Below are 13475 nucleotides of genomic sequence, written 5' to 3'. Positions count from 1 at the left end.
AGCAAACTTCTGCCATCCAGGGTCTCCCACTGTGCTGTAAGCCTGTATTTATGACCTCCTCCCTCCTTCAATAAACAGCATTCTGCATTCAAAAAAAAAAAGAAGAGGGGGTCAAGATCATGATGGGAAAAGCCACAGAGACAGCTCATTGGTGCTAGTTGGAGCTCACTGACTCTGGACTGACAGCTCAGGAACCTGCATGGGACCGAACTAGGCCTGCTGAATGTGGGTGAGAGTTGTATGGCTCGATCTGTTTGTAGGGTCCCTGGCAGCAGGACCAGGACTTATCCCAGGTGCATGAACTGACTTTTTGGAACCCATTCCCTGTGGTGGGATACCTTGCTCAGCCTTGATACAATGGAGAGGGGCTAGGCTCTCCTTAAACTTGGTATGCCAGACTTTGTTGACTACTATGGGAGGCCTTACCCACTCTGAGGAGTGGATGGGGGTAGAGTGGGAGGGAGGGGAGGAGGCAGGAGAAGGGGAGGGAGGGGGAACTTGGGTTGGTATGTAAAATGAAAAAAATTAAAAAAAAAAAAATATATATATATATATAAGCAAAGGCCAATGCCTTCAGGATGTTGAAAAAAAAGAGTGAGTTTTATTTTTAGATTTTTTGGTAGTTGAAAAGATAAAAACCTAATATATATGATATGTGAAAAGTCATAGGAAATCCAAATTTCAGTGTCCATATTTATGGTTTTACTGGGATCCAGCGATGCACGTTCATCTACCCACTGCTTACAGAGGTGTTTGTGTTTCATATGTTAGGAACAGACGTACTAAGTCAGGAGGCAATCGGAAGACACTGGAAGAAACAGAGTCAGGCTGAGCTTTCAGAACCTGGCTTGAAAGAGAAGTAAAGGGGAGAAATTTGGCCACGAGAATGAGCAGGATAAGGTCAGAGGATTGGGAAATGATAAATCAGGCCAATCATGGGGACTTTGGGAGCAATGCCATGATTTCAGAATTACTGCTGTGATGGGAAAAGATCCTTTCCATCCATGGGATTGATACCAGGAATTGTAACTTTGAAGTTAGGAGCCATTCATGAAGTTGAGAAATAGGTAATTTACGGACAGCAAACTAGCCAGTTAAGTGGAAGATGAAGCCAGAAGAAAGTATTAGTGTTAAGTATTTTCAGAATCACCATTCATGATTTATTTATTTATTTATTTATTTAAAGATTTATCTATTTATTATGTATACAGTGTTCTGCCTACATGCATGCTTGCAGGCCAGAAGAGGCACCAGATCTCATTACAGATGGTTATGAGCCACCATGTGGTTGCTGGGAATTGAACTCAGGACCTCTGGAAGAAGAGTCAGTGCTCTTAACCTCTGAATCATCTCTCTAGCCCACCATTCATGATTTAATGTGTAGAGAATAAGTGAGGGCTGGACTGTCCTTTTCATCCTGAGCATATGATCAGCTTAACAAACATACACAGGCTACTTTTAAAATATAAAGAAAAAAAAACAATTAAACTTGGAAACAGAATAGTAACCAAAGAATTTAAAAACAAACTAACCATGGCTGGATAGTAGTAATATCCATCCTGGCATGTACTAATACATCATAAGCATTGTGAATTTATTTCATCATTTTAAAAATCATGTTGCTTCCATAAACTCAAGGCTTCAGAACACTGTTTGGAATTGGAGCATTACTGTGCTACACTTTACATGCAGATGACATGTAGTAAATGTGCTGTTAAACTTACAGCTGAGAGGCATGGACGCTCCAGCACGGAAGTGAGTCTCATCCAGTTCCCCCTTATATCCTAGAGAAGAACGGAGAACACGTGAGCTGCTTTGTGATTGCCTGACTTTTTAGCATAGGAAGGAGTTTTAAATCCACTTTGAACAAAGCAAGGGCAAACCTACTCTTTACCACAACAGAGGCATATGCTGAGAGTTCTCCCTGAACATTCATCGCTGAGGCCCGGTACTGAGCCGTGTCTTCAAAGTCACATCTGCAGAAACAATGGAAATAAATAACTGTGGTGGTGACTCCTTGGAACTATTGGTTGTCTTGTCAAAAAATTCTTTGCTAACATAGCAGATTGCAAATCAGTGGCTGGGGCTGGGCGGTGGTGGCGCATGCCTTTAATCCCAGCACTTGGGAGGCAGAGGCAGGCGGATCTTTATGAGTTCCAGGCCAGCCTGGTCTACCAAGCGAGATCCAGGAAAGGCGCAAAGCTACACAGAGAAACCCTGTCTTAAAAAACAAAAATACCCAAACAAACAAACAAGCAAATCAGTGGTTGGCATGTGCCTCTTTAGGACTCTTGATGAAGGGACTATCTCTGTTCCTGTGGGACACTATATAGTCCAAATTATCTAATTTTCACAGTGCAGTAGGGCAGGAAGAAAACATCTACTGTGACTCTAACATTGGTTCATTTAAAATGGCAAACAAAAAGCTAACCCAGTACTAAGGCTATAAATTACACAGCAAATAACTGCTTTGTACTACTGAAGGAGAAAATGCCCAACCATGCATACATAGCTTTGTAGCATATAATAACTCTGAGTGTGTATACTCCAAGCTGTCCTGTCCCAGGAGGTGGGTTTCAGTCTGGTGACATCAGGATGACAGGGAGCAGAAAGAAACAACTTCTCATGATAGTTTCCCACAGCTTCCCTGAGGCACAAACCTGAGTAAGGCTGGTCTTATATACCGTTCTGTGTTCTAGTTTCAAAACACATGCGACTTCATACTTTGGTTCTACTGGTGTTGGGCTCCACTTGGAGTTCCAGTTCATAGTAGAACACAAGTCAAGGACTATCTGAGTGTTCCTTTAAGTTATAGTATGGAAATAGGAACGTCTTACAAAGACGGAACAAGGGAAGAACACTCTCACAGAGGCCTGGCTGAGATTTAAAGTAGGCTGTTCTGTGTCTAATCACACAAGTTCCTGTGTCTAATCACACTAGTTCCCGTGTTCTTCCTTGTTTCTTGGGGTTTTGTTTAGTTTCATCTGTGATACACTTATGTGTTGCATACATGAAAAGACATTAGACTCCAGAAAGGTAAATATAATCACCTTTCTCAGAGCTGTTTAATTTTAAAAGCAACCACAAGAGACCATTTCAAATCAGAGCTTGGTGAATGTCAGGGACGCCAGGGTTCTGTCTGAAGCCCAGTATCTATCAAGCCAACTCTTCTATTGGGGGAAAAGCTGTCAACCTTGATGATCAGTGCCAGTTCCCTTTACAGCTCAGCCCATGAGCCTTGTCGGAACCGAAACGGTGTGCATTTGTTTGCTCTCTCGTCCACACAATCAGGTTTGCATTTCACACCATCTTGGGAAACATTATACACTTTAATGACTTGGAAACTTCAACAGAGCTTCCATTTCAAAGTTTGCTTAACCTTGAAACATCCCAATGTCTGTCCTTGATTCACCCACACAGACCGATGAGGCACACAACGTCCCATAGTTTCCAATGAGCTAAAGGAAAAGACATCCTCTCAGTCTATCCAGCTCTCAGTGATACCCATCCCAGCCTCTATGCCTTTTTTGATTAAATAAATAAATAAATAAATAAATAAATAAATAAATAAATAAATAAATAAAGGAACACAGTACCGTGGGTTTAGAATTCTGATCATACCAACATAGAGATGCCTACTTAGGCAATTATCTTCTTAATAATCTCTATAGGATATGCTCATATATAGAGAAGGATAAAAACATACATATTCATTTTATCATCTTTTATAAAATTCAAATGTGAGATCATGTTGTGGGTACTGTGGGCATGGCAGACTTAGTCATGCATGTTACCTTATAAGTTTGTATCAAGTGAAACATAGATGAATAACCACTGCACTGAGACCAGGAAAAAGGTAGTGACCTGAAGTGGTAAGGTGCTTCCCTGAGTGACTGCTGGGTGTCACACAAAAAAACTCATGTTCTCTTACTTGTTGATCTCAAGAGTGTGCATTCCATACCGACTTTCAATGATGTACTTTCCCGGGTTTGCATGGACATTTATAGGCACCTGGTTTTTATACCTGAAAGATAATGGAAACAAGATGAATAGATTAAAGAATAAATCACTGCATGATCTCTCTCTCTCTCTCTCTCTCTCTCTCTCTCTCTCTCTCTCTCTCACACACACACACACACACACACACACACACACACACACACACACACGACCACTGTTCTTGTAGACACACCTCATGAGTGAAATTCAACAACTCCTATTGAAAAATGCAAATTACCTCAGTGCTATTAAATTCACTAGCACTACAATAAAATGTATCAAAGTGCATTCTCCTCTTCCTTAACGTTTACATGAAAAACAAACCAGTCACAATCTATATGCATCTCATGTACATAACGATAATGAAAAACTATAGCTACGAAATAGTCAATAGAGTAGTGATTGGTTTATATAAAATAGAAAAACAGAATGACTCATTGATGCTGCTGGAAATCAGGACAGTGATTTCCTGAGATAGGCACAGGGCATGAAGGAGATGTCTTGGGTGCTAAATATGCTTGGGCTCCATTTGGGTGCTGGTTACATGGGTGTGTACAGTCCAACAAAAACTCACCCAAACTCTTCCTTTATAGATAACATACACTTCTTTGTATGGACATTATACTTCAACAACCAAAAAAGTTGGCTATTACTAACACAGCAGAATGAAAGCTTTGTGTTAGGGTTTTTGTTGTTGGCCACCTCTGTGGGAGCAAAGCAAAACACTCCTCCTACTAGCCTTCTCTCATGTTATTCGTAAGAACAGTGCCGTTGTACTGAAAGGTCATTACACTCAAGTGACTTGTGTTTTGTCGTAAGTAAGCATGGCTTTTGCCTTAGAATAACTCCAAACCACAAAAGGACACTTCCAACTGTTCCATTCCTGTTTAAAGCTTGCCTCCTTCAGAAGGTAGCCCGTGCAGAAGGGCTTCTCTGTGAGACACTGACTTCCATTCTGTGAGTGATACTGGTCTTCTCGAGTTCTCAATAGCCAGTGCTATGCTGCCACATGAGGCCTATCCACTTAAACTTTTTTTCCCTTGCTTCCCTTTTGATAACCTACTTCATATGTGCAGGTAAAATTAATATAACTAATAAGCACAGGTGGTAGAGGACTCCCTGCTCCATGTATATACAGCATCAGTAAATCTAGTCCTTACAACCACCAAATAAGATGACACAATTTAACCTCACTTCGCAATGAAGAAACTAGCTCATGGAGAGATCAAGGAACTCCCCCTGGTCACAAGGCAGGCCTAGCAGAGCTAGGGTTTGAACCAGGGCCGCCTGGCTCCTGACTTACATGGCATTTCCATTTTTCAGTTGTTTTCTATGTAACTGAACTTCCTTTCTTTTAGACTTTGTGAAATGGATACAAGGAAGGATTGAGGAGGAAAGAGGTATAAAGGAAGAGAAAAATAGTGGTGTCAGTTAACTTTCACCTAACTTTGTCCTCCTAGGATTCCTGTTTTGGAAGTTGGTCCCCAGTGTTGGAGCATTATGAGGTGGTGAAACCTTTAGTGGGGAGGGTCTGGGATCATTGGGGGCCTAATGGTGTTTTGTTAATTCCAAGATAAGAATTACCAGAAAACAGTAAGCCTTCTCTTGTTTCTGTATGAAGGTGTGATGCCCCCCAACCCTGGCATGCTCTCTTACCATGATTCCATTTACCATGATGTGGCACTGCCAAGAGGTACCCCCATAAGAGTTGGCACAATGCTGTTCAGACTGTTAGATAAATCTACCTTTTTGTAGGTAGCCTTAGGTGTTTTGATACAGAAATGGAGAGCAAATATGATTCCTAAGGCACATTGTTCATTTCCATGCGTATGTGTGCATGGTATTAATGAGCGTGTCTCTGTGTGTTTGCATATTTGTGTTCCTGTACATGTTAATACAGACATCTGAAGTTGAAAGCAGCAGTTTTCCCCAATTGCTCTTCTGCCCTTTTCCTTGGAACAGGGCCTCTCAACCAAAACCCAGAGCTCAACAATATGGCTAGTCTAATAGGCACCTTGCTCTGGGGAGCCCTGTCTTTGCCTTCTGAGGCTGAAATTACAGGCAAGCCACCATGCCCACCTGGCATTTATGTGGGTTCTGGGGGAATCTGAACCCTGGTCCTCTTGCTTGTATGGTAGGCACCATTTCCCAGCCCCTGCACATTTCTATTGATGTTATCATTCTCTTTTCCACCCAGCTAAGTTGCAACTCAGCTGTCAGATGCCAAGCTTTCAACACTGCTCTTTACAAGTCTTCCACATTATGAACCGTGCTTATCTCTTTGAATCATGGTTCTTCTGCTAAATACATTTATCAAGATTATTGTTGGGGGCAGTAAGATAGCTCTGTGGGTAAACGAACTTGCCACCAAGACTAATGATGACCAGTGTTTGATCCCTAGGACACACATGTCATGCATCTCTCCTGCTAAGTTGCTAGTCCTTTGATGATGGGGAATTGTGTGTATGTCTGATACATGTTTTCTTCCATTCCCACTCCTGAGGGAGTCATAGGCACATTGAAGATGCTCAGTGTAGGTTAAAATGACTGAATAGAATTGTTGTGTGATAAAATCATGTCTTCATATTTTTTTCACTAAAGAAATCAAATTTTGGAAAATGCATACCTCACACTATGGATGATTTTAAATGAGTGTACATGAAGAGAGGAAGGTGAGTCTTTCAGAGTCCTGTTACCCTTGGGTCTGAACCCAAGAGTCACAGCTGGATGGTAGGTGTGCTGTATTGACGCTCTCCCTGCTCACAGAACACAGAAGCCATTCTGCTTCCTGAAAGCCCGGAAGTGGCTTCAGGCAGTGGTTTCAACACAGCTCTTAACTGTCAGGATGATGTGATCAGAGAGTTAGCAGCAACCTTCATCTCAGACGCTCCGGTTTTCATGAGCAAAGGGGTATGCTTTCTGCCTAGGCCGGCTTGGGCCAGCTGAGACTCAGCTGAGCAGCTCCCTCTCTTATTTCTTTTTTCACATGCTGGAGGGTTTTCAGGAGCTCTTCCCAGCATAAGGGGAGCAATGTCCCACTAAACACTGTGGCATGTGCTGCCTGACCAAATGACTGAGGACACTCGGGTTGGCTTCCACTCAACAATGCTGTCCATATCTCCATAAAGTTTGAGGCAAAGTGGTATTTTGCAGCTCCCACAGTTGCATCACTTTTCCTGCCCTCCAGCAATCCTCGACTTAGCACCTTCAGACTTTCCCAGCTAAACCTTCCCAGCTCTTCTCATGTGACCACCTGGCAAAGGAAACTGGTTTAAAATACACAACGCTTGACCATGGAACGCCACAGAACTCAACACGTCCAAGAAAGAAACTCCCAGTTAATGCGGGACAAAAGGACTAAGCCAGATAGAGAGTCTTTTCGATTCTGCAGGGAATGTCTGCGGTGAGGCACTCAAGTTTTGGGTCTCTTGAGCCTGGCTGCCTTCAGTATTAGGTCAGAGCAGAAAGAAGGGGTTTTGGCCTGCCCCCACACACTTCACAGCTTGTTGCTTCTGGAAAGTGGAATTCCAAACTAGCCAGTCATCAGCAGCTGTGGAGAGTAATCTACACCCTGGGATTGTTTCCAAAGGCAAACTTAAATGCTTTGTATGGATACTGCTTCCCTTACCTGCTCATGTAGTTCATGAAGCAGTAACTAAGTTGTTTTTGTGTGTGTGGTATTTCTGGAGTAACACTCTACCGTCCGTGACATTGTCTATTTAATGTATAAAACACACGAATGTCAGCCTAGTGCAGAGTTCATGTTGATGATGAAGGGCGGTAGGGAGAGCTCTTGGGTAGAGTGAAATTCAGTGAAACAAGAAGGCTCTGTGATCCTTTCTCTGTCAGGACGCCATGCATATTGAAATGACTTTGAACATGTTAAATGGCACCACAGATGGGACCGCTGGTGAGACTACGCCTTAAAGAAAGAGTGCTCCCCACTGTAAAACCAATCATCTGGGACTACAGAGTTGGCCCCGTGGTTAAGAGCAGAATGCACTTAAACCTCACCATTTTAAATAGCCCACAACCAATTTTCTCCTTTTACAAATAACATTTTTTGAGACAGGGTCTCATGTATCCCAGCCTGGCCTTGAACTCCTTATGTAACTGAGGCTGACTCTGAACTTGTGGTCCCCCTGCTTCCATCTCCTGAGTGGTGGGGTTACAGGCATTGCCATCTTGCTCAGTTTAGGCAGCAGTGGGGGCTAGAACCCAGGGTTTGTGTGTGACAAGTGAGCACTCTACCAACTGAGACACACTCCCATCTGTAAAAAGCATGTGTTGTTGTTTTTTTCATTCTCTAGGTCTTATCATTTCATTGGAAATAAGTTGGAAATATGGTTGTCTACTCTAAGTGCCAGAGGACATAGGCTGCTCAGCACATAGTGCCTCTGCTCTTTTATCCCACTCCACAGGATCAATTGCTGTCCTTGGGTTCTAACATAACCTTCCAGAATATATGTAAATGAAACAACACAAATTCTGCTCCCCCACCTTAGACCAATAGATGTTAGGCAGGTTGTTGTATAAAATAGCCTACTAAACATTAAAATTTCATTTTTCCCCACCACTGAAATATCTTTTCCTCCATGTTGACAAGGCCCTCTCCATGATGGAGGCTTCACCACCCTAGGTGTTGGCATTACCTGCAACCACCTTTCCTACTGAATGAAAACACGTAAATAGGATTCCTTCTGCTTTGAGGGTGATCTGGGACCTCCAATGTGTTCTGTACCTGGCCTTGCTGAATGTTGCATTTCTGCTGCGCATCGTTCTCTGGGTAACCTCTAAGTTCCACTTAAATAGATATGGCCAGTAACATGAGATTGGCCAGGAGAGCAGCTGCTGCCTGCTCACGTTTGATAGACCTAACAGTAGCCAGTGGAAACTTGGAGCCAAACTGCCTTTGGAAAAGGCTGTGAGGGAACCAGACCCCTAGTGCACATGCCTCTCAAAGCACAGCTGAGGACTTAGCTGCTATCCATGAGGCACTATGACGGTACCAAGCTCCCTCACAAACACTTCCATTCACCCACCTCCTCCGGTGTTTCTCTCTCATCTGTACTCAGTGTCAGTACCATGAAGCTGCAGTCAGGCACCAGAGAGGCCAATGATGTGAGCACCAACAGCTTTGGCTCTCACCTCGTAATGAGCTCCCTGCTCTGTGAGTAAGAAGATGCTAATGAAAAGTGTCCGCCTTGCATCCATGTTGTGACATAAATTAGAATTCCAGCTGATGTTTCTTAGAAAAGGCACCATATCCACAAAGAGACACAAACCCACAAGGAACCTGTTCCCAGAGGTTGGTTTACCTGCCAGTGAATTGGGCAAAGTTCCAGGGGTGCTCTCTGGCAGAACCTGAAGATTATTAGCCGTATAGTCCTTTTGTAATGTGACCCTCAAGTTCTAGAAGCTTCCTGCTGGACAAGCCTGGATCTGACCCTGTTGTCACCATAGCCAGCTGTGACTATGTGCACGCTGATTCCCAACATTTCTACTCACCCAGGGGCAACTCTTGGTCTCAGAATAGTGGAAGGCACCTTCCCCACTGAGCCAGCTTGCCAGCCCACTCAGATATAGAAGAATGTTTTCTTAGCTGCTGTCTGGTTCTTTTGTTTTTATTTGTATTTCTCACTGAACATGAAAGGGAGGCATTTCTCTAGGCTTTCTGGCTTTTCCCTCCTGGAAGAACTGATGTAAAGAATGAGCCTCGGTAAACGGTGCCCTCCTTCAAGTAAAAGGAAGTCACCTCCGCCAAGCACGGAAGGGAAGAGAATGGGATGCTACCGCAGAAGGAGGCCACTCTCCCAATCCTTCCTGAGACAAATAGAAATAAATATTTCAAAGCCACAGTCATAAGGTTTGGGGTCATTGTATTGTAATTCATCTCTGTTAGTGAGGAGAACTGAAAAATAGACAATACTTCTATTTTTTAAATGTAACTTGAATTTTAAGAGTTGTCTCATGCTTTGTGTGGGGAGCTTTTATCTGTTTGTTTGTTAATTATTCCTTTTCCAGGCCAACAAAGTACACCTAAGGAGTTTAACTTCCATGCCTCTGAGAAACCTCATGGCTGGTTTAAAAACACCATCAGGAAAATGGGCCAGGTTATGTTCCAGCTGCTGCATTAAAAAAAAAAATGCTTAAGAAATGAATACTTTCCTCCTAGACACTACTTTGCATTCTTCTGAAAGTCATCTTTGCCTCTACCCCTCCTGTCTCAAAATCCAAAACAAAAGCAACAAGAGCCAAATGCCAAAAATGTTTAAAAACCAAAAAAGAGATGAGTGAAGTGGTACACTCCTGCAGTCTGAAGTCTGAGTCAGTAGGATAGTGAGTTCAAGGCTGGCCCTAATCTCAAACAAACAAACAAAAACAGATAATAAAAAAAATTAAATTAAAAGCAAAAAAGAGAGCAAGGAAAATATTCAGCAAACCTTTCTAGCTGATTAAGGACTCTAGTCAACATCCATATATTTAGATTTCTGAGAGAAGGGTTTTATTTATTTATTTATTTATTTATTTATTTATCTAATAGTACCTAAGGGAACTAAGCATCTGTTCATTTTCATGGATTTCTGTAGGAATATTTGGATTTTCTTTCTCATTTGGTAAGTGATATGTGTGTGTGTGTGGGGGGGATCTAATTTGGGAGATCACACACACAAGACAGGTGCTCTATCAGTGAAGTTCATCTCTAGACCAGTAATTAGACTTTTTTTGTGGCTTATTTGTAGTTTTGTTGGTGTAGTTTGGTTTTGTTTTTTGACAGAGTCTCATTATGTAGCTCAGGCTGGTCTGAACCTGCAGACTTGGGAATCTTGGAGCTCACTATATATACCAGGCTGGCTCAAACTCATTAAGATCATCCTGCCTCTTCCTCCTGAGTACTGGAATTAGTGTGTGTGTGTGACATCACATCCAGCTATAATTTTTAATTACATCTATCTATCTATCTATCTATCTATCTATCTATCTATCTATCTATCGTGTGTGTGTGTGTGTGTGTGTGTGTGTGTGTGTGTGTGTGTGTGTGTAAGAGACAGAGAATATATGAATGAATATATGTATGGGCATGTTGTAAGAATTGGGTCTCTCCTTCCATCACTGGGTCCTGGGTCTTGAATGTAGGTCATCAGGCTAGTGCCTTTACATGCCAAACCATTTTGAAGGCTCAATGGTTGTTTGTTTGTTGATTTTTAAAGAGAAAACATTCTTTAAAAGGTTGAATGGTACAACTTTATAGTCATAAGCAAGTGTGGGGGCAATAGCAATTAATTTTTTATTAACTATTATATTTCAAAATTTGTAAGTTAAATTTTTTAAAAATTCACTTTTGTTGAAATATTAGAACTGTTTTGTGACAATTCTCATCTTTGTTTATTCTAAATTATTTGCCATAGTAATTCACAGTCATCTTTGTTTATTCTAAATTATTTGCCATAGTAACTCACAGTCATCTTTGGCATTTGGCTCTTGTTGCTTTTGTTTTTTATTTTGAGACAGGAGAGGTAGAGGCACAGCACTCTGAGTTTTAGATTTTTTTTTGTGTATTAGTACATATTCATGTGTGCATGCACACATGTGCAAATGTGCACAAGTGTGTGTGTGTGTGTGTGTGTGTGTGTGTGTGTGTGTGTGTGTGTACACGTGCACGCGCGCTCATGTGTGAAGGCTAGGTCAACATCAGGTGTCTTCTTCAGTCATTGTCCACCATACTTTTGAGACAAGGTCTTTCACTGAACCCAGAGTTTCATGATTTGTCTAAACGAAGTGATCAGCAAGCTCCATGGTTCCTCCTGTCTCCACCTCTTTGGCACCCAGCTTCCTACATGGGTGCAGGAACCCCAACCCAGATCCTCATGTTAGAACAGCCAGCACTTACCAACAGAGCCATCTCTCTCTCCTTTATGATTAGAAAGCTATTGAAATGTATAATCTGTATGTAAGACCATGTGCTCTTCCCATTCATAAAACTGTCTCAACACCTTCACTCTTTTGAAAACATGTACAAACTTACAGTATCTTTGCTGACTCTTGCATATTGCTAGTTCAAGGTGTTTCCTCTACATGTAAACTCAACTTGCTAATCAATTCTCTCACAAAGAAAAACATACCATGTGAGACGAGGTTCTGGCCAGCCTGCCACGGAGCAATGTAATTTCACATTCTCGTTCTCCCAAACTGTGTGAGAACGGGGTTTAATGATAAACTCAGGAGCGTGTAGTAGATGGTCTTCATTTAGCTTTCCATGATATGCTTGGGTCTCTTCTAACTGAAAAAGCAAGCAAGTGAACAAGCAGACGTTTCCAAAATACTACCAAGTGAAAGTTACTTCTAGTGCTAAAATAACCAGCAGAAGCCAAAAGTGTACTTTCCCTTTGTTTTGTTTGAAGTAGCCCAGGCTGGCCCCCAACTCACTTTACAGCCATGGATGACTTTAAACTTCTAATCTTCCTGACTCCACATCTCTTTGGCATCGCCATCATGTCCCACTTTATGGGGTGGTGGGGATTGAACATGTAGCTCTATGCATTATGCAAGCAGTATAAACTTACTGCATTCTCAGACCTAATTTTTACATTCTGATCCTTATTTTTACAGTCGGGTAAAACCATTTACTTCCTGATTTTAAAAATGAGTTTGGTTTTTTAAATCCAAAGATTGAGCAACACCCCTACGATGTCTCGCTAAAGTGGCTTTAGAAACTTATTTGATATCTTTCAAATCTGGATTTCCATGAAGTTTAAAATTCCAAAGTTTGTCTTTGTTTGACCTGTGCATTTTGACATCTTTTCTCCTTGTTTCCATTAGCTTTGTTTCCCTCTAACCCACATAGTTCTGTCCTTAAAGCAACCCTGTCTGGATCTATGCACATATGTGCTGTGCTCACACACAGCTTCTTACGCACATCCCTGTTTTTCTAAGTAGCGCGACATTAGCTCTCCTTACCGTTTTCCTCAGCGACAGCTCTTCTGCTTTTTCTCGAATCGCCACGTTCCTCGACTTCTTTTCAAATGCTTCTTCTCGTTGAAGGGTGGACGTGGCCTGCTTGGATACCTTGGACTGCTTGGAGGCTGTGGACTGCTTGGAGGCTGCGATTGCTTCCTCACTTGCCAGAAGAGTCCTCTGAGCTATGTACGCAGCAGCTTCTTTGATTCTTTCTTCCTCTGTGCCTCTGATTCCACCAATGTGCACTTGGCTGAAACAACGGGGCGGAAGGCAGGGACAGTGTGGGAATGACAAGCTTGCTGAGTTTCACTGAGCTCAGGCCCAGTCCCTGCCCTTAGGAAATCTGCCATTAGAAAACCCTGGTGTGGGGCTGGAGAGGTGGCTTAGCAGGGCACTTACAAAGGACCCTGGTTTAGTTCCCAGTGGCTCACAACCTTCTGGAGCTCCAGTCCCTAGAGATCTGCTGCCCTCTTCTGACCTCCATGAGCAATGCATGAAGGCGGTACACTTACATACAT

At 42.4% G+C, this 13475-nt stretch overlaps 1 protein-coding gene across 1 annotated transcript in view; it reads right to left on the bottom strand.

The window, feature by feature from the left end:
* The window catches only part of Myom1 (myomesin 1), a 118709-nt gene that overhangs the window by 90684 nt on the left and 14550 nt on the right, over positions 1-13475 (bottom strand). The window contains exons 3-7 of the mRNA XM_036173634.1: positions 12958-13207; positions 12123-12280; positions 3932-4024; positions 1888-1976; positions 1725-1784 (exon numbers count right to left, since the gene is read on the bottom strand). Coding sequence (XP_036029527.1) covers positions 1725-1784; positions 1888-1976; positions 3932-4024; positions 12123-12280; positions 12958-13207 — 650 coding nt within the window. The remainder of the gene's footprint in view (positions 1-1724; positions 1785-1887; positions 1977-3931; positions 4025-12122; positions 12281-12957; positions 13208-13475) is intronic.

The sequence above is a fragment of the Onychomys torridus genome, chromosome 23, assembly GCF_903995425.1.
Source record: "Onychomys torridus chromosome 23, mOncTor1.1, whole genome shotgun sequence".
Classification (NCBI taxonomy): domain Eukaryota; kingdom Metazoa; phylum Chordata; class Mammalia; order Rodentia; family Cricetidae; genus Onychomys; species Onychomys torridus.
The sequence above is the reverse complement of the archived record's forward strand: the minus strand, read 5'-3'. Positions and strand labels throughout refer to the sequence as shown.